At 36.1% G+C, this 22,220-nt stretch overlaps 1 protein-coding gene across 3 annotated transcripts; it reads left to right on the top strand.

Moving 5' to 3' along the window:
- Nucleotides 1-96: 96 nt before the first annotated feature.
- LOC118266736 (telomerase-binding protein EST1A) lies at nt 97-20,827 on the top strand. 3 transcript variants are annotated; one of them, XM_035580255.2, is made up of 25 exons: nt 97-1,447; nt 2,329-2,468; nt 3,241-3,401; nt 3,619-3,894; nt 3,978-4,104; nt 4,216-4,381; nt 4,578-4,767; nt 4,869-4,979; nt 5,074-5,183; nt 5,769-5,961; nt 6,038-6,527; nt 6,613-6,723; nt 6,802-7,005; nt 7,148-7,209; nt 7,482-7,633; nt 12,759-12,916; nt 13,347-13,420; nt 13,495-13,592; nt 14,450-14,612; nt 15,472-15,589; nt 16,417-16,590; nt 16,860-17,004; nt 17,343-17,579; nt 19,077-19,249; nt 19,424-20,827. In XM_035580255.2, exons 1-25 carry the CDS (start codon nt 391-393, stop codon nt 19,469-19,471), a joined length of 4,938 nt encoding a protein of 1,645 aa, XP_035436148.2. In that variant the 5' UTR covers nt 97-390; the 3' UTR covers nt 19,472-20,827. The 3 variants fall into 3 exon arrangements, with proteins under 3 accessions (XP_035436148.2, XP_035436150.2, XP_035436149.2); XM_035580257.2 differs by having other exon boundaries at nt 98-1,447; nt 5,784-5,961; XM_035580256.2 differs by having other exon boundaries at nt 98-1,447; nt 4,219-4,381.
- Nucleotides 20,828-22,220: the final 1,393 nt, after the last annotated feature.

Genomic DNA, 22,220 nt, shown 5'->3' on the forward strand with positions numbered 1-22,220 from the left:
TTAACATTATGTCTGATTACTTCAAGATAATAAAGGTCTCTTCGGATCCAATTTTATGGGGAACAACTCTATGGTACTTTAAATCCTGGGTTGACTGTTTGAAAATTAAAATAAATAAATGCAGAAATTCGTCAGAAAAATAGTGAATGAATTATTGATGTGCTCTTTTCAATAACTTACAAAATTTGATATTGTTTTAAATACATAGTTTAAGGTGAATCTTTTTTTTCAGTCACTGAAATAATTAGCATTCATTTTAATAACAAAGTGTTAATTCTAACATAACCTAAATGTGTTAACAGCAAAAGATTCTTTGATATGTTATAGTTCAAAAACTCTTATTATAATGTTATTGTCATAAATGTTTATTGTATTTAAAATAAGATTGCTATGGATGATGACTCTAAAGAATATAGAAGAAATAAACCACAGCAAAAGTTTTATAAACCAGGTAGTGGACCATTAAGACGATCAAGTTATGGTTTGGACGCTAAAATGGACACAAACGACTTAGACGGAGGTTCCAAAAGCCGAAACCAAAATTATTACGGATCTCAAAACTCCATCGCGGACGATTTAAGCGACTCTTACAAAGGAACGAGTATGCGTCACAAAAAGCCTGAACAACAGCTTTACGTGCCTAGATCAGGAGATTCTTGCTCTGATAATGGTAGACAATCTAAAGTACCAATGAGGTGTGATAATTCTAGTCAGTACGTCAATAGAAGAATGTCTGATAATCCAGACAGACAGGGTTCAGGGTCTTATTCTAGAAGTGCTTCCAAAAGAGATAGATCTTTTGCAGACTACCACAACAAAGATGGTACAAATAATGATATTAATTATAATAGACAATACAGACAAGCCTCAGAAACAAGATCCATTTCACCCACACATATGCAAGATCAAAACTCCATAGATAGAAACAGAGATAGCAGAAGTATGGAAACATCAGCAGGAAGACACCTCTCATCTGCCGGAGGTAAACCACCGTCTGGTCGCCGAAACTCTTCAGGATATACATCTGATTCATCAAGACTTAAATACATGGTAAATTTAGATAATATACCTCCAAGATTTAGAAAGAAATTTTTAGAACAATCAGGCCATCACAGTTTTGACAGTGATCAAATACGTAGAGACAAATATTCTTCCAATCAGTCTGTGCAACCAATTTACAACCAGGACACTCCATATTACAACATGTCAAACTGGTCCCAAACATTGCCATCAAGAGGCAGAGGCCGATTAAGAGACAATGAGGGCTTTGACAGAGAAAAATTTATAAGTACATATTTGAAGAACTATGATGCGCAAAATTCCAGAAAGTCTACCCCTAGCAGTTCATACCTGAATTTATATGATACAAATTCAGTGGAAAATAAACAGGCCAATGATAAAGTAAATACTGGGCCAAGTAGTACTGAGAGTCAAGAATTTCATGATGGTAAGTAAAAGTATAATAATCGGCTTTTGAGATTGATTTTCTTTCATATAATAATACTATGGTAGTATGTCTTATAAAACATAATGATCAGTAACTATTTACCAATGCATTCTTGGATTAACTAATTTAGTTATAGTTATCCTCATACTAAACAAATTCCTATTTTATCACTACGCAGTTTATATATTACCTACCCATATTATTTTATATTTACAAAGTTTGTTCAGCATTTTATAATGTAGTTAGGTACTCTCTATTGTTTTCAATCTATTTTTCACACAACCTGTGTAAATAATAGAAGTGTGTTATTATAAGTTGGATTTTTCTTGTGTCTTGATTAGTATGTTATCCTTTATTAAAATTAATTTTGTTATGTTTTCCTATAAATTAGGTTTCAAAAACAAGGAATATTTTATTGTCATTTTTTTTGTATTCCCTATGTACAAACATAGTTATATACCTACAATTGTACATTATATTATACAATGTTGCTGACATAGAATTATGTAAAAGTAAAGTAGTTCAAATTCAAAAGTAAAAGACAATAGTTGTTGGTATTTTATGTGATAGGTAATTTGTTTGCTCAATTGTAATTTAGTTTAATGTTTCAAATTAGCAAGGTTTCGTTTATGAGGACATCAGTGCAGAAAACTCATGAATTTATTAAAAGAGCTAGAGCTAGATTCTATGCTGAAAACAAATATTATACTGGGAATTCCCATCTTTGAAAGCATATCAGTAAACTGCATTATTTCGTTTTATATTGATTATGTAGTTAAGCAAATATGTATAGCATGATAATTGATTACTGTCTATACCATTTATATCAGGGTTGCCAAGATTATGTTATTTATAATTTATATTATATTATTATATTTTAGCGTCGCAGAATGGTACAAGCAGCATGGCTAATACTATTTCTAGTAGCCAGCTAGAACATAATAAACAAGAAACAGACAATGAACATGACAGTGAAACTACATCTCAGATCTCAGCAACTTTATTGGATATCTCCAATTTGGTAATTATTTCTCACTGAAATTATGTTAATTAGGTTTTGCTTGTGATGATAATTTTATTTCTCAGATTATTGTTAACTTTCTACTACATTAAAACTCTTTCTCGATTAAAAGCTCGATTAATAAGGTGAGAGAACCCTATTATTGTAGCATTTTACATTAGGAACTAATTATCTAAACTCACAAAAATATGCAAAATATGCGCGAGAAACAAATCTCTGATATATACAGTAGAACTCCAATTATCCGAACTCCGACTATCCGAATCGCCGATTATCCGAATCACAAAAATTTACAAAAAAGCCTAAGTGCGCTATTACTCTCCCCCCGCGAAGCCAGTGTTTGCGCGTCAAGTCTTGACTTGACTTGTCTTAACTTGCCGTTGTGCCTACACTGACTTCCCCCCGCAATTTAATTCAATAAAAAAATAGTACAATATCAAAACGTAGCTTTCATTCTCTTCATTGGCAATTTTTTTTAAAAAATCCGATTATCCGAACATTTGATTATCCGAATGGGTCCCGGTCCCCATTAATTCGGATAATTGGAGTTCTACTGTACTTGAATAAAAAATGTATATGGAATCTCTACGCTTTACAAATGCTAATGTGAATGCACTCTAAAACGAAATGGGGGAGTTCCCAATTGTACTGAAAAAAAGATAAAACCTTACACGTACTTAAGCTATGTAGTAGATAAAAGAAAGTATTTTCATTTTATTTCTTATATAAATACCTGTGAATAGCAAATAATAAGTAATTTGTATATTTGAAGGACTGGACAGAGGAGGTAGAAAAGAACATAAAACTAGATGACATGGGTGATTCTTCAACTAGCTTTTCACAAAATCTGAAGAAGTCCGTTCAAGATGATGTGAAGCCCACTGAACCTCGAGAATCAAAACGAAGTGGGAGATCGCGCCGTAAAGATCGAAGGTAACTATAATTATTTTTATTTAATTTAATACACAGTACAAAATTATACAGAAATCTTGTCTCAACTTTCAAGTTCATAAATATTGCCTGCTAATGAAAGTAGACATTGTGTTAATTCATTTCAATTTATTTCTTGCATTTATTAGTTTTATCAAACACGGCTTTAATTGGAAAAAATAGAAAATCAAGTGAATTACGACAAATATTTGAATTACAGGAGTTCAAGTAGAGGCCTTAGGAAAGATTCCGAAAAGAAAGTTGAGCGCAATAGGAAGGACAGTACAGCGAGCATTCAGCACGAGCCAGAGAGGACGAGAAAGGATAGCAATGTCAGCATACAGCATGAGATCGTGCACTCGGGGCTGAAGCAGAGAGAACGCGAGAGACGAGACAGCCACAAGAGTAATCGTTCTTCTACTATCGGAAATAGTAGAGACGATTTGGATCGCTGGAGGTCGTTACGTTCTTACAGTAGAGAGCAAAGCACTGAAGGGTAAATTAAACTTTATATTTTGTATTTTGGATATATTTTCGATCAATATTGATTGACTTTAATCTATTCTGTTTTTATTGTAGGAGAATAGTTTCGCAATGTAACAGTCGAGATACGTCAGCTAACCGTGCCACTAGCCCGAGAGATCACGATGGTTTTCGAATTCCATCATCTATGTCCAAATCAGCAGCATGGCTGTCAACAAATCAGGTACGCAATGCTAACAATAGTTTTACTTATTTAAAAAAGTATTGAATTCACATAATACTTTATGTAAGTTGCTTTGGTGTGTAGATATCTATATCGGAGAATTTGTTCTAGAAGAAAAGCAATGGTTCCTGGGCTAACGGTCGCACTTCAAGCGTGGAGCGTGGTCGACAGTCGCCAGCACCGAGTCACGCCAGCGTTAGTACTGCGCCTGCCCCCGAAGGTGGCTCAGGACGGCGTTCTCGCAAGCGGGCTGGTCGTCGCACTACGGAAAACAGAGGTTTGTCGAAACTGATGTTGTAGAGTAAAATTAGATTGATGGATGATCTTTATGTTATTCCAGACTGACTACAATCTATCTCTATGCAAAATTTCATTCAAATCCTTTCAGCGCTTCTAAGACGAACCGGTAACAAAGAAAACTATCGCATTTATGGTATAACATTAGTTTGATACTTATTTTCTTCAAATTGTAGAACGACGCCGTGGAAGAAACGCCGAAGCGCAGCAGCCTCAGCAGCAACATTCACAGAGCTCCCAGCACGCGCCGTCCGTGGCGTCCACCGCCCCGCCCGCGGCACACACGCACTCACATGGCTCCAGCTCCGGGACTCTTAACTGGAGAGAGGAAATTCTCGAATCCAAGAAAATGAACTCCCATGAAAAGTAAGTTAATCATGTAAAAAAGTCACTAGATGGTGAAAACAGATAGATAACAAGCAATTTTTGTTTTTGTATTTTTCATGAATATCTTTTATCTGTTGTAGACATCCAGAGACCAATTCGCGTAATAAGGCTGCAGTAGACTCTTCCTCGTCGCATCCTGGTTTAATTATGCTGCCACAAGCATCAAAAACACATATGCAAAAAGACTTGGGGTAAGTTCTGTTGCAAAAGTTAGACAATATAGGTTATGATATAACTATTACACAACAATGGTTGTATTGATTTATAACATTTTGACTTTTTCAGGAGAGGAGGTTCAGTAGAAACTCAAAAGACTTTGTTTGATCATCAAAATCCATCCAAACCTATAATTGTAAATACTAGCCCCTCTAAAATAGACATAAGAATGGAGAGAGGTAAGCAAATTAATGCTAATTTATACATTATCGGTGGTGGTGAATCTAAATGATTTGGGGTCTACATAAAAAAACTGAAACACTCATAAAAATAACTATGCATATATACAAATCGCAGAGTGAGATCGACCGACACTGTAAGGTCAAACGAGAACTTCCAGTAATAATTGAAGAACTAAATACAGTACAAACAAGACATTCAATTCGTGCCTAACAGTTTTATTTTTCTGAAAGTGATGTTTTTTTGTAGTACATAAAATTCGTCCGCGATATTTTTCAGAGCATTGGGAAGCTATTTATAATAGTTTCGGATCTATACATTCACGCCCACTTGCTAAATTCGCTCTGTTTATTCTTAAACTAAACAATCATAAAACAAAAGCGACTTGTTTTATTTTGATTGAATCTGTCGTATCATTCTTTCCACAAGTAGACCAGATATAATTTATGAACATGGCGAGAGTCAAAACGATTAAGATATTATTTTGTTTTTAGAATTTTATGTTTATATTTTACTTTGAAAAATAGTATAAGATGTTTTTTATTTCAAGTACTTATAGTTATAAATTGTTCAATCTGAACAAGAAATTTGTCCGTCAGGAATAAAAGAGAGTTCGTCTCGCGGTAACGCTGGGTACGAGGCCAATGACGCGGCGCGAGCAGTGCGGCACCGCACCCTGCTACAAGAGGTGGACCGCGCTGACGTCATCCTACAGACACACATTCTAAGAGGACCTCTAGGCTTAGCTGATCATTGGCCTGACGTCACTGAAACTAGGTAACTATCTAATGTTACAGATTATGGTATTATTAGAAATAAGAATATGATTTTTACAATAATCTTGTACTTTCAGAGCTTTCCTGCAAAACGCTCTTCAAAGACTTCTCATGTCTGATCTCAAGTACTGCCAAGCAGACAATATTGAACATCATTTTTGGAAGATTTTGTACTACAACTTTATAGAACCATTAAGAAAAAGTTTTACACAAATGACGCCTGAAGACAAGCCGAAGATAGTGAAACTGATTAATGTTATAATTGAAGAGGGAAATACATTTTTCGAAAACTTAGTTCAAATGTTGGAGAAAACTTATAAGTTTAATGTGGACGATTACATAAACGACAATCATGTCTTACCTCCCAAAGGTCTTGGGTATGTGGGTTTGGCTTTAATATCAGTTCAAAAGATATACGTCTTTTTGGGAGATTTAGCGCGATATAAGGAACAAGTGAATGAGACAAATAATTATGCTAAGAGTAAATTTTGGTACACAAAAGCTCAACAAATCAATCCTAAGAATGGCAGACCATACAATCAGTTAGCTATATTAGCGATATATGCGGTGAGTATTGATTATATCATATATAGTTAATTAAATGCTGAATTAAATAAAGTTACTATGTGTTAAATATATTTCTTGGTTTCAGAGAAGAAAATTAGATGCAGTATATTACTATATGCGGAGTTTAATGTCGTCCAACCCTTTTCATTCAGCACGAGAGAGTTTATTATCACTTTTTGACGAAAATAGGAAAAAGGTAATTGAATTTTGTGTTACTTCTTAATATAATAAACATAGTTTTGAACAATAAAGCTAATTTATGTTGTGTATATAGTATGAGGCAGCAGAACGCAAGCGTCGAGCTGCTCTGGAGGCGACCAAGAACAGTGATGCTGCTTCTGGCACCAGCAATAATAGTGTGGCAGAAGGTACACCCGGCATGAAGAGAGAAGTATGGGTGCGGCCTAGTGGACACAGGACCACTACCTTCAGACCAGCATCTAGGGACGAACAACTTGCTTCCATGACTTCAGTTGAGGTAAATATATAAACATAACGTAACATCTACATTGTGCCTTGTGCACCTCTGCCTACCGCGGGGGATAAAATGGATTAACTTGTTTTGGTGAGATTGAAATTAAAATAAAATTTGTCCTAAATTGTGGCTCTTTTTGTTACAGCTCAACAAAAATTTCATTACCAGTTATCTACACGTTCATGGGAAACTCATCACTAAAATAGGGTAAATATCTTATACATCGGCTACATATTTATCTATCGACGATCTTTTGCCACTGTAAATGTATGACATGAAATGACCGAACTTTTGCACGACGTGACTTACGCTCATTTCATTATAGTGCTTTATTGGATATCTATATTATAGCATATAATATAATGTTTTTATTTTATGATGCAATTATGATAAAATAAATTTATTTGACCTATAAATAGGTATAACATTACTATCGAATTATGGGCAAACTTTACACTAATAAAATTATTCCCTATTAGAATGGAGACTTTTTACGAGAGTGCGAGTTTGATGCTGCGTCAGTTCCGCGCCCTGCTCCATCGCCAGCCACTGCCTACTCCTGCCGCCCGACTACTGCAGCTGACGGCACTCAATATGTTCGCCGTGGAAACCACCGCCGCTTCACTTAAAGGTAAATCTATTGCCAATAACATTGACGTGACAGTCCACTGCTAACCCATGGGCTTCCTTAATGTAAGAAGGGTTTTGCCCTAATCTATACGTTTGGCAGACGGATTGGATACCAAAATTTAAAAGGTTCATTTTTATAACACAATGTTGTTGCATGGTGTCTGTTAAAAGTGTGGCTCCTCAGCCTACTTACTTACTCTGTCGTACAGCAAACCAACCTTACCTTGCATTTAGCTATATTATGTCACTTATGCTACAAAGGAATAGGTAACGATGTACACAACGACATGTAACATCTACTTTATGTCAATTATGATGTGTAAGTTTTTAAACTGACATGGTCACTAACACTAGTATTAGAACTGTTTTTCTATTTCTATGAGTTTCCGATATTACAGCACTGTTGCAAGCGCCATGATCACGGATGAACGGATGAATTGTTCATCCGTGATCATGGCACAGTGCCACACAGTGTAAACATCTTTTTTTCAAAATTTCAATTTCCTTTGAGTTACACTTGTATGAGTATTATTTTGTGAGAACAACTGATACACAGACATCAAGTCAGAGTTGATGCTGCACGACATAGGTCAATACATAAAATTTAAATGACAGAAGTTGGAGGTATTTTATACATATACAGATCACTTCATAGTAATAGTAAACCTGAAGTTATTTCGTGACGTATTGCTTATTCCTTCCGGGAATAACAGGTGTGATGATAAATTATTTATATTATACACCTATGTAGTATGTAATAAGTTCCTTATTAACCATGAAATTTATGAGTATTTCGAGACTATATTTTGCTGTTGGTCGATATTTTATTATGCAAAACGGGCATCGTAAAGTAAGTCGTTATGAGATACGTGTATTGCAGCAGTTCCCGATTCTCGATGGCTTTGCGTTTTGATCTCTGACAGAATTTAAATGTTAGCGTAAACTCGCTTCTTGCTATGAATGCTACTGCCCACTTCAGAAAGCACAAATATGTTAATAATTTGATCGCAACCGTACCATATTTTATGGCTTTCTTCTAACAGCGGCTTCGCTCGCGTTTTCGGAACGAGAAGTGCTCTATGTCATATCAGATTTGATTGTATGCAATATTTCATTTAGATCCCTTAATAATCTTGTCGCGCAAGATTAACTTTCGTATTTGTAATATTATTAGGATAGCGTTCTTGCTATGGGTATAGATATTTCTGTAACTGATAGGTAATGATTTTGAAAAGAACGTGCGTAGTCACACGAAGACTCTAAATTATCATTCTCCTAATCTATTACCGTAGCATGGGTATCTTTTTACGGTAATACTTATATTACATACTTCAAAATAATTGTAATCATAAGAAAGTCATTAAAATAATATAAACTTCATTTCTTCATCAAGATACATTCTATAATTATGTAACTAAAACAAGTTTATTAAAATGAATTTTATTCATAGAATATTAGAATTTTATTCAAAATATTCTTTGGTTCGTCATGATAGATATGTGAAATAAAATATAGCAGCATTCTTAAACGTTTTTGCTCAAATCTGTTACTCAGAAAGACACTTGATCACACTTCAATCTTATATTTTCTTTTATGTATGAAGTTTGGGAATTTTAGTAATCTGCTAAGAATGCGTAAGCGGTCATTGACTGCGCTACCTTCCGATTAGAGATTGTTTTTTAATGTTTGTAAAAATAAGGGTCGATTGTTAGGAAACTTTCAAACCTTAGTATTATTTTTCTACAGCGTCTTCCTTAATAGTCTATCATTTTTTTCTATCGAGAAAATTTATAGAAATCGTGTTTTGAAGAAGGTGGTCCATTCATAAAAATGATCAAGATTAACATATATTTTTTTTGTCGCTCGTAACATGTAAACATTGGGCAAAAAAATCTGTTGAATCAATCCTATTTTGACTATGCACAGCGCCTTAATTTTCTAACCGTTAACTCACACATAAAACTGGTCGGCCAAAGCCATTAAAAATAAACGCTTTTGCTACTCAAAGGGGGAGAGTTATGTTAAGTAGCGGTTCAAGGGTCTATTACCAGGATCTTGGTTCGTTCCTATTTCTAGGATCCTATAATTATCGCTTAAAGCGGATCACGTCAATCAATCATAGCAGAAGTAAGAAGTTGGCTATTATGCTAAAAATAAGTTAAACTAAACTAAGTTAAACTTTAATGACAGGGATGAAACAACGTGAGGTACCATCATTAAATGGACCAAAATAAAGTTAATAGTTGTCTAATTTCGAGTACCTAATATATATATTTTTTTATTTTTAATTGACCATAAAACGATGAGAACATTTGAAGTAAAATTGCAAAATGAAAATCGTTGCATTAGCAATTATCAAGTTTGTAATAATACGCAACGTACATAGAAATGATAATGATGACGTTTTAACTGCCGTCCTTCATTGGGAGTCTTTAAGTTCAATTAAAACCTGCGCGATATGAGCACAGGCACAACATAACGGAGAATCCGGCATGACAGCATCTTTAATTGCACTGAATAGGAGTAATAGTCACGCGTTCGTGCCGATAAGAAATAAGAGGCATTTAATATGGTCAAAGGATTTTACTATGGCTCGGACTGACATATTTATTATACGGAATACTGAGTCATGGATGTTTCGCGTCTACATCATCGTCTCATTAAATCGAAAACAGGTGGAGTTCACATTTTAGGAGTTTATATAAAGATTTTATTCTCAAGTATTTGTTTTGGGCATTTAAAATAAGGAAAATCCAACGAATACCTACTAGTAGTTTGTAAAACCTCTTCACTTAATGAAGTTGTTGCTAAACTGAATAAAAGTGCTGTAAAAGTATTTAATGAAGTGCTTGGGTCATCAATTTATTTTATAATAAATAAATTATTGCATATCATTTTATACCGTAAACTTAATTGAACAAAAAATATAAGTGTTTGCAATTACAAGTCAGATGAATTCATCATTTTAATAAATGCATCAGGTTTATAAAACTAGTCTCCATTTTTTATTTCGATGAAATATTGAGTTAGTCAGGGGTATTTTCGTTTAATTAATTTATATATTTTGGGACGCATTTCTATTTTTGTACCACTCATAGATGGAAACTGGTACGACAGCTATTGAATCATAAAAAATACTTCCAAAGATGTTACTAAAAGCTACGTAAAACGGCATTGAAGATGTTCATATATTTTTTATTCTATTTCTGTGAATGTCTTTTTTGTAATGAAATATGTCGGTTACACTGTTGTAACTGTTTTATGCACAGTTCTGTTTACAGAATATAGATTCTGTAATCAGTTTATACTCAAGGATAGTTAGTCAATTTCTAGATTAATTAAATATTAAATGTTTCATATAAAGCAGCTTTAAATGTATTACCTAACTATGGTATTACCTGTGAGCGTGCCATTTAGAACAAAAATGAAAACGGTTTCATAGGACTGTAATGGTAGGAATACACGTATTCGATTTACGAAATTAATATATAACGTGAGCTGTAAACGTGGCTATTTCCTGTGGCTCCGTCCGGGCGCAGTAAAGGTTTGTAATTACAAATTACAAGTTATTGGAGGTTGATGCACTGCACTCCGACGCCGCCGCGCCGCCTGCGCCCGCGCACCGCACAAATGCACACATTTGATGGCGACAGGTTCAACAAACTGACTCTGCGTCGGCACGGTGACGACCACTCTTTTACGCCATTACTCGTAATGATGTTTTGAATTATTATAGAAAAATTATGGCGTTCAAGACCCTTAATTATGACGTTCGGCAAGACGATGCCCTTTGGCAGCACACGGGACGGCCAAAGTTCCTGGAAAGATAAATGAGATAACGTTTTGTATGTACAAAAATACCAAACATAAATCAGGGGAAAATAGATTTTGGATTGCGATAAAATTCCTTCTTTGTATTTCATATGTATTTTCGGTTTACAATGGGAACACGATCGAGCGAGTAAATGATAGTGGTCTTCATAGAAATGCAAGATGTAGGTAAACATTATGTACAAAACCATCTATTGCAAGAATGTGGATTTCATTTAAATAGTTGACATACAGAAAGACCTTTTATCTGCGCCCTTGTGCTGTGTAAAATATTGCTACACTTGAATTTATTATGACACACGTAACGAATTTTACATGCAAGGCAAGGTATTTCTGTGCGCCTGTTTATCCAGGTATTTGTTAAGCAGTGTAGTAGGTGTTTTGCGTTTGCAGGTGCAATCCGTGCTGCGTATTTTTAGACGACTATTTATATCGGACCGGCTTTAAGCGACCGATGAGCTGTCGGTGGATGATCCAATGACGACGTGTTTTTATCACTATTCATGCGTGTAGCTTTGTTCCTATAATACTAGGTACATATGATATGAAAAGTTAATATGGCTTCGACTTACAATATAGAAGAAAAAGAATACTTATCCGGTCGCATTAACGACAGAGACGGACACATTTTCAATTATGTTAAATGAAGTTTGTCATTCTTTGTGGGGTTTTGCGGTTAAGTTGGTGGTTCTGCTCAGCGAGTTAGTCACACGGAAAGCTACTTTGTTACTTGTTATCCAAATAAATATATGATCCAATGAGAGAACAGTGAGTAAAATATTGTTTCGGGTCGCATTAATTTTATTTCGAAGTTGTACCTGTGTTGATTACGGAGAAGCAATGATTCAACAGGTAGCTGGTTCCGGTTGGTCCTGATCGTTTACTGATTAATGCAAACTGCTTTGTGTGAGGTGGATGAGACTCACGATTGTATGCACATACATGATCATACGTATTTGCTTGTAAATACAGACTGGCTGCCGATTATTCTAAACAAATATTTTAGTACTTTATGTTGTAAGAAAATATTTGAGTAAGACTTATGCTGAAATATTTAATTGAGTCGATGAACTTGGTTTGCTGCTTATAAGAGGACATGTACACGTGTCTAGTTGTATTTTAAATAAATTTGGCAAAATAAACGAAAACATGAGATAACAAAACACTACACATATTTGAGAGGTAAAGCGCTCTCTGTTGTTATTATTCCCACATAATGAAAATAATTTAAACAGGAATAATTGGCGTTCGTGTTGAAGATGTTTTGATAAAGATGATGTATGGTTGTACGGTAGAGGGCAACAGCGGAGAGCGGTCGGCGTGGTTGGAGTGCGCGTTGGGCGTGTCCCTGCTGATGTTCGGTGCGATGCTGGAGCGATGCTGCGCGCTGCTGCCGGAAGCGCCGCAGTCACAACACCATACCGACGCCTTGCTACTACTGCCTGCCATCAAGGTAACATACACTGTTGCACACTCGCTAATCAACTTATCACAACCTGTATAACTTATTTACTTAGTTCAAATCCGAAAACAGTCAAACGTAGCAGATAATTAATCAAATATATGAACAAACATAACGATATTCGCAACTTTAAGAAGCTGCAAAATGATGCTTTTCGATATGGTCCTAATAAATCGCTGATACGGTATCGCGTAGCCACAACATTGGAATCGAAATAGCGCCTTTTGATTTGTGGGTTACTGTAATACCGAGTGCCAGATCTTGTTTTTTTTCCTCAAACGTTTAGAGAAGTACAGTTAAGAAGCACCAATTACTTCGGCGCTTTGGTGTAACGTGTAATTAAGATAATAGCTACGTGCGCGTTAATTTGATAATAATTTATTAAATGTAGTCGTTTCATAATAGTTATTTATATTTTAAGGTGTGGTCAGACTGGATGTTATGCCACAGTAGTATATGGAATCCACCACCATCATTCGACAGTTTTGACATTGGGTGAGTTTGTTATAGTACCGTTATTTTACCTATATTTGTAAACATATGATTTTTAACTGTTTATTTTTGTCCAGAGCCGACAACGACCCGTGGGATTGGCTTGCGAAGCTTATGAACATATTAGAAGCTTTCGATGACAAGTCGATAGAATTCGAAAACGAAATGAAAGAAGGTGAGATTCCATTGTTATTTGTTTACACTACGGACAGGTTGCCTTATTGGGTCGCTCGCTCGGCTTGTTCGACGTCTGTGAGAAGACCGATTTTTTATATTTCTTATTTGTCATTCTCATTGGCATTGTAACACTAAGTTGTCATCAAATACTTCAACGTTAACGTGAGTTTTTACTCTGTTTAAGGATGTAGTGTTATTGTACCAGTCGCGTCTTTTCATTTCATTGATGAGTGTTTGGTATTACGCATTTTTTGCCCTTATTCTAGACCAGATACACATTTCTTGGTGCCCTAATATGGGTAAAGACTAACTTTGTTTAAGTAAACGACGCAGGTACAAAAATACTCTTTGTTTTGTCAAGCGCGCTGATTGATGGCCGAGCTTATATTATGCATTACCGCAGTGAACATTAAAAGCATTCGTACATTGTTGGCATAAAAGTAAATTCTAATTACCGCGATACATAATTCCAGTCACTCTAATAGCTTCGCTAGTATCAGTGTACCTATCTCGTGTTGCGGGCGCCGTGGGTTCCGCAGATCCCATAAGGATAAAGAGAACGATAGTGCATGTTTATAACTAGTATATCACCTCTGCCCGGCGCCTGTACTTTACCAAGCTAAACTGAAACTCGATATTACATAAATATACCGATTTATGTTACAAAACAAAGCTATTAAAGTAATTTGTATCATTCTTTTTGTTAAACTTGATCTCGACATGTTGCCCTCGGTATTCAGTAGTCTTAAACTTTGAGGTATTTTTTCACTAATAAGGCTGAATTAAACTTTTTAAGTGAATTGAAACAAATTCAGTATTAAGGTGAATCATATTAACGTGTACCTGTTACATAAGGTTACGTGTGCGTGCGTCTGCCGGAGGACGCGTCCCTGGGCGGGTTCACGCCGCTGATGTACATGGAGCCGGCCGTGGCCTGGGTGCGCGCCGACCAACTGGGCCAACACCACGCCGCGGAACACGCGCTCAGAATCACCAAGCTACTGTTCTTCGGCACTGAGTGAGTCCATATGTACTGTTATATATTATAGTTATTTTACTCTCCGCAGCTTTCGATCGTTGGGCGACCAGCTGCTAAGTAATTTTATTTGTACGAGCTATACATTGTTGTACTGGGTACAAAACAAAACAAAACAGATATATTTTACCTATGGGTTACTTGACCCATATCTGGTTCTTATTTCAGCTCCATTGAAAGAATTCGCCTTGTGCGATAAGACCACCGATTGTACACTATCCTTATTTATGTTGTCCTATGTGTTTATGTGATGTACAATAAAGTATTAATAAATAAATAAATTGATCAACTCAAAAACTGTGGTTTAAAAGGTTACATGGGTTTACACGTTCCACTTTAAGGCTTATAAAACCTGTCACATGTCAATCGAATGGGTTTTTAACGTTTAAGCACAGTAACAGATGTCGTGAAAGTTTATAGCGGTTCCAAGCTACCTTAGCTTTAGGTAGCGTACTTAAAGAGGCCATAAACTTGCGAATATGTAGGTGGCGTTTTATTGTAAATTAGTTTGCCTTAGGATTCAGTTCCAGGTGGTAAAAAGAGTTCGTTCAAAATTGTCTTGTACTGAAAAATTATAATGATTTGACTTTGCTACATACCTACTTTATTTTTCAACAAAATATAGGTGAAGATATATCGAGTACCGTTTACTCTATCAAGATTGACAAAAATATAATAAAATGAGAATCCTTATTACCAGCCCGTTTTATTTCATACTTGAACGTAGTTTGCCAATGCTTTTTTATTTACAAATTTGACAGACAAATATCGACACTACCTAGCTATAAAGCACTCAATGTCCAAATGAAACCTTTTTACATGGTGATGTGTTGTAACACAGGTACTTGGTGGGCGTGGAGCCCCCGGTGCTAAAGTTGGAGTGCCCGGCGGACGCGTCCCCGAGATACGTCAGCGCGGTGCAACGAGCGCAGCCACTGCATGCACCGCTGCAACAACTGGTAAGCTCATATGTATTTGGTAATGCCTTCAATCATTAGGTAGTAAACATCACCTGACGTATTAATATCTCATGTTATCACTCAAAGTGTCTTCGGATGCCTTTGGTACCTTGGAATGTAACTAAAATAATAAATTAAAAGTCGTTTTTTTATAATTAAGGCTTGACCCTCGATAATTTATAATACAAGGGACTCGTAAAATATTTCGATATTTGAACTTACCAAATTCTGAGGTTTTTATATCCCTTTCTTTCTGCAACTTCGAAAATTATCGGGAGTTTGACGCAGATAAGTTAGAATAACGAGTCATTGAGTTACGTAGCAATGTTTTTTCGTTCCAATTACCAAGTGTATAAAAATGTATTGATTTAGTTTGAAATAAAAAGAGATTTACTAGGGACCTCGTGATGCAGACAGATTCGAATTATCGAAAGTTTGAATTAACGAGGGTCGACTGTATTTGAAATAAATAAAGTGTTTATAAGTGCAATAAGAAAGTAGCAACTTATGACATTACTAAAGTATTTAGAGGAGAAGTAATTATATGTGTCGACTTATATTCCTCGTTAACTGTAATTTGCAACGCGAAACTCGTTAATTGTTGTTAATGAGAATTATATTTTATAGCATTTTATAGTATCTATAAAATATATTTACATAATAATATGTATTTATCGTGTCGATTATAAAGTCATTTAATTTATGATATAATCCCTGACTCGTGTATTTTCTTTTTGCTAAGCCGTTGCTATGTCTATAGATATTATAGTCTATTCATAGTCTATGTATCTGTTTCCAAATACATAATTGTTTTATTTTGATTTTAGTCTGAAAATTCAGAGGATGAAAGCAATACAAGCGGTGGTGCTAGCGAGGCGCCCAGTCACAGCGAGGGAGTCGAGGCAGAGGGCACGGACGAAACGACACGCAAACTGCTGCGCCGCAAGGAACAACTCGAGACTAGGAAGGCTACGATTGAGAAGCATCGCCAACGTATGCAAGTATGTAACTTTTATATTATTTAATTATAATACTTAATAAGTTTATTTTTACATACCTGTAACACCTGTAATGTTATGCAGCACAAACACGGCAGAGGAAAATTCGTGAATAAATGTGGACTTTTAATATTTAATTATCTTAGCGTTAACCAAAAATTTGCAATTTTCCTTCCTCGCCTGTAAAATAGGAGGTTTCTGACCATCAGTTTAGTTTTATCAATGAAAACAAAAACAGTCGGCCGAAATTTCAAAAATATATTTGTTTCTAGGAAATACTAAAGGGAGGTTCTGAAATTGAAGTTCGACCTCGATGGTTAGTACCGGACACTAACTGCTTCATCGATCACCTGGAATTGCTACAGGCTATCGTAGCTGCGCCTGCGCAACCTTACACCTTAGCTGTGCCTGTAGTGGGTAAGTAACCAGTTGACAATAAACACTATTAGCAAGTCAGCAAACAATATCAGATATCAGTTTTATTGTATCTTGAAGACTCAAAATAACTAGAGAACTAACTTTATACTTTTCAGTTAGGATATACATCGCTCGGGTGGGACTTAAAACTGTGTGATTTCAAGATTTTTGTTATTTCATTGCAGACTCTTTAAGTTATAGGGCCTGCAGGAACTTTAGGTTTTTGCTTAGCGGCTGATGATCGTTATAAAACGTTATTGAATTTATAGTCTGCTTAGTAGAACACCGTTTAGAGTGAATATGTTGTACAGTAGCATCGTAAAATGTGATATTTGCAGTGATGTCGGAGCTGGAAGGTCTCCGGCTGAGCGGTCGGGTGGGCGGTGCGGCGCGCGCGGCGCTGAGCTGGGTGGGCGGCGCGGGCGCGGCGCTGCGGCTGGCCACGTCGCGCGGCTCGCTGCTGGCCAGCCGCGCCTGCACGGCCGAGGCGGCGCCCGGGCCCGCCACCAACGACGACCGCGTACTGGCCACCGCGCTCTGTCTACACAACAACGTCGCCGCCGCCGCCGACAACGGTAACTACCTTCTTTAAACTTTGCCACACACACTAATGTCCGTATACTCAAACGATAATCAATTTTAAGAGGCTCTCAAAACTAGTTCTGTCCCTATCAATTCTTTTTAAAATGACAGAGATAGCACGATATTTAAGTGAATCTTAAAATTGAGTAGCATTTCAGTATTCGGGCGTAAGACTTTATCATGTGTCGTGCACAATATACACATCACATCCAGACTTAGTACAACAATTTGTGGATCACATAAATAATTCTTCTTCCGTGCAAGAATCCTTGCAGGCTGTGCTGGGCACCCACTGCATCAATCGTGGTGTGATCAGCGAATACGTATTAGGCGTTTTGAAACGCACGATTATACGCAAATAAAAGTGTATGCTTGAGTTTGTATACTTTTGACTGAACTTCATATTCTATTTCACTGTTGAGTAAAGTTAATAACTACTTAGCCGATTTTAATTCACCCACATTGGTTCCAGTAACCTAATGTGATGTATAATACTCCACGTGAATGAATTTGTTTTTGTTACTAGTATCCATTGTTATGTACAATAAATTGTGCACATTGTTTACTATTTTGCGCATATAATACGAAAACAAATGACGTTAAAATGGCCAACAATTGATTTGTAACGTATTAATGCATTCCAAAATAAAAACTAAATCTATATGCTTAGATAGTTATAAACTGTCGATAGTTAATAAAAAACTTTAATAATTTTTCTTCATGATCCTGATGACATTAGAAGTTAATATAAAACGACTGCCATAAAATTTCTTAAGTATGTGGTTAATTCCATATTCCAGCGGTTGGAAACTGAGATGTGCACTTTTATCGATATACTTCCCACACTACAGATACGCAACGGAAAACGTAAAACAAATATTGCACCATAAAATTATCGTAAATGCTACTTGTCGTACAGAAGATAAGTCCACATAAACTGCTAACTAAAATACATATTAACGGGACGGCAATTAAGTCATCAGACAACACGAATATTTATGTCTTACCCTACATAGTTGTTAAAATGTAGTAATCTCATTGTATTAATCGGCAAAGGTACACACACATACAATACGTTATATTTTGTAGGAGTTTTTATTTCTTCTTCATATTGGTTATGTGTGTAACAAATGTCACGTTTATAATAGGGCAGTTTTTCTGTGTTTGTGTTAAGTGATATTAAATGAATTTGTATCGCATCGAGCTGCCGTCGAAATGCGTGTGAGAAAACGTGCGGTCGGCGCGTGTCGGACCGGTAGATGTGTCGCTGTCGACCTAGTCCGCGCCCGACGGTAGCGGCCTGCTACTACATATCTCAGCTCGCGTGGACGGTGATTTTATCTGCACTGGCGCCGCCGATTATTTGTTTTAATGATGCTTCCTTGGTAGCATTCCGATACGCGGTAAAATTGTACCAGCGGCCGTATCGCGTGGCTCCGTGTCGTGTTATCGAGCGATTCGGACTGAACTTATGTCGTGCAATGTTACAGATTCCCGCGGAGACGACGGCAGAGAGGCGCCGAAGGTGGCGCGGCGCGTGCGAGAGGTGGTGCTGCTGACGGACGACCGCAACCTGCGCGTCAAGGCACTCGCCGCCGAGCTGCCCACCAGGGACCTGCCCTCCTTCGTGCACTGGGCTGGCTTGGTCAAAGATGATGCTGCGGTACGTTTACATTCATTAACTGGGTAATATATACACAGATAAAGAGCACTCTCTGCGTAATTATAGTAGAATAATTATCTAGGAACCTGTGATTATCGTTAATGGGTAACAAGGTAGCAGTCCTGTAGCGGGGAGTGCAGTACGGGTGTACAGTTATATGATTGTACGTTGCAGAGTACGGAGCCGGGCGCGGGCGAGGAGAGCGCGGCCGGACGCAAGTGACGTGCGGGCGGCGGCCGCAGCGACGACAGTTTAGCTCATATTCTGATTTACTTTATTATTAACCTGAATGCGAGGTGACTTAATGTTGCAAAGATAATAGTGCTTAATAAAGATAATAGCATTCTGCCCGGGTGCATGCGCGCTGTATGGATCTGAGGTAATGATTGCGCCTCATTATAGTATAGGAATTGAATAGATTAAGTAAAATTAAATACACCAATAGAAGGTTAAAATATAAATAGATTTTGTTAAGAGCTTTAGGATTCCACCTCCGTGTTCCTGGGCTACATTTACTTTGTTATTTTTTTACGTATTTTCCGTTTTATTTGTAAGGTATTAGATAAATCGGAAATTCAGTGTTGCTGAGCTATTTTTATTTACTTTTTTTTTTGTAATATAGCAACTATATTTTTTATTATTTTCTAGTTAGGTGATAGTAACAAAATGTATGGTATTACCTATCTCTAACATCAAGTACAGGACACATAGCATGTAATATGATTTGTATACAATATTATCAAATGATCCAATTATGATAATTAATTGACTGCATGTCTACATATATTTGATTTTTAGAAATTATGATTTTAAATGAATTTAAGTACATTATATAATACCTATAATATTTTTGCATGATTTCATCGAAATGCCATGTGCCATTCATTGCTCTTGTTAAGCGGCTCAATGCGTGTTGCCTTTTCCTTCTATACAATATAATTATTATATCTACAGCGACTTTTAGCTAGACACGTTTTCTTACCGCTTAACACTTTTTTATATTTGGAGTGAGCAACCGCATCATGATAATTTTTATAATAAAATGTAGTACAAAATGTTTGACATTACAAGGACACTTGGTGTTTTTACTCAGGTTTGTATAGAACTAGTATAGACGACACAGCAAATATTTCATCACTTATATAATTATGTATTATCAGCATCAAAATGTGTATCTACAAAAGTAATGGAATGAAACACTCGAATAGTTTCATTTATTTTGCTAGATAAGTTTTGTATTCCTGATAGAGGTGCGTGTTTGCGGTACCTACAAGTTAGGCGAGCGCTTACTTCGGAAGCGTGAGATGTACGAGCCAGTTTGTCGGGTATCTAAAAATCCTATTAAAAATTTGTAACGTTTGTTTTGGTGCACCTTGCAACCAAATAATTGGCACCTTCACCTATAACAGGTTATCCTTATACATGTAGATAAAAAGTATTGTGTATAAACAGATTTATAATGATAACTATATGGTTAACAATTATTGTAACAAAGTTTTTCATTTTTGAAACATTTGATGCTGTTACTTTTGTCTTGATCATGACGTTTTAATTAAACATTGAATTACTTCAATATAATGTGTTTTGTATTCCTTTCCTTTACCGTAAGTGCAATTCGTGTGTACAGTTGCATGATTCTGAGTGAATGTTTGAGCAAATAAAAATACAAAAGAGTTAATAACACAAGTAAAGGTCGTGTTAAATTCGATTCTAAAGAAATCTTACGTTTCGAGTGATGGATTGTAAACATCACTTCGTCAGTTGTGTGTTAGGTATTCACGTATTTAAAAAATCGATAAAATGATAACCTTCAGCTATTCAAATTTATATAAAAGAGCTACAGCTTCTATTATCTCTTGAATTTTGCTGCCGTGTTATTTAACGGATCATTTATATTATAATAAAATGTATAAAAAAAAATTCTAGATATTTTTGCCACGACAGCGCTTGGTATACTTGTATGATTAGAATATGCAAATAGCAAACTGTTTCTAGGTTCATCCGCCCCTATGACAGAGACGCGGCACCTTTGAATGCATGTAGTAGCTCTATCAGATGAATATTACATTTTGCTCACTATTCCACCTCACTAGATTAGATTTACTTCCAGTGCAACCTACACGTTTGAAGAATAATGTTGATGTCTACTCGTACGCCAGAGACGCTTGCTAACTTAAAACCTAAACAGGAAGCAACCTATTATTTATTGTAAGTTCTATAGTGCTCAAGAAGTACCGTCAGAAATCCGTTTTATAATATCTAGGTTGCCCGTCAAGTATGGAAATTAGAAAAAAATGTCGTGTCATGCAGCTCTCGAGCTTGATTTTCTAGAAGATTATAAGTAAGAAGACAATGATGCTAATTTTGAATTTATTCGGACGTCGCCGTTGAATAATTGGATTTAAAGATTTGGAGATACTACAAAAACATTGTGGTGGAGTCTCTGCAATATTTTAAGAATATAAAACGTAAATCGGATATTGATAGTTACAAAGTACAGTAAACATATAGAGAGACGTACAAGTCTCTGATAATAAAATAATTCTTATCTACTTAATAGTATGGTGGGAGTGAATATAAGCATAGAAATGAGAGCCATTCAAAACAACATTTCGGAATTATTGTCAAATTCCTTCAGAAAGATGTCATGAATCTAAATACCTAGGTAAGCTGGTCAGAGCGTATCTTTTAACTGATACCTATGTAGGTACCTACATACCTTGTTCCGAGATATGAGAATAGGTGTCAGTATTATGTATGTTACTGATGACGGGACCTGCTGGCTGGAGGGAATCTAGGTTGTGTGTGAACGTGCAAGTATTAAAAGCTTTTGATTATGAAATAAATTTCTGTAGACTTTCAAACTCATATTATTCATATATAATGTAATAAACAGTAAATCTATTCATGTTTTACTGGTGAGAAATTCCAATGTTAAGACTTGAGCAATGGGAATTGGCAATGTTCCGAG

Source organism: Spodoptera frugiperda, chromosome 23 (genome assembly GCF_023101765.2).
Source record: "Spodoptera frugiperda isolate SF20-4 chromosome 23, AGI-APGP_CSIRO_Sfru_2.0, whole genome shotgun sequence".
NCBI lineage: Eukaryota > Metazoa > Arthropoda > Insecta > Lepidoptera > Noctuidae > Spodoptera > Spodoptera frugiperda.

What these genes read in the sequence shown, in the direction of transcription:
- LOC118266736 (XM_035580255.2), top strand. Translation starts at nt 391, where the DNA reads ATGGATGATGACTCTAAAGAATATAGAAGAAATAAACCACAGCAAAAG. An exon ending in TATTGGATATCTCCAATTTG is followed by an intron (nt 2,469 to 3,240) that starts GTAATTATTTCT and finishes GTATATTTGAAG; the next exon opens with GACTGGACAGAGGAGGTAGA. An exon ending in AAAATGAACTCCCATGAAAA is followed by an intron (nt 4,768 to 4,868) that starts GTAAGTTAATCA and finishes TATCTGTTGTAG; the next exon opens with ACATCCAGAGACCAATTCGC.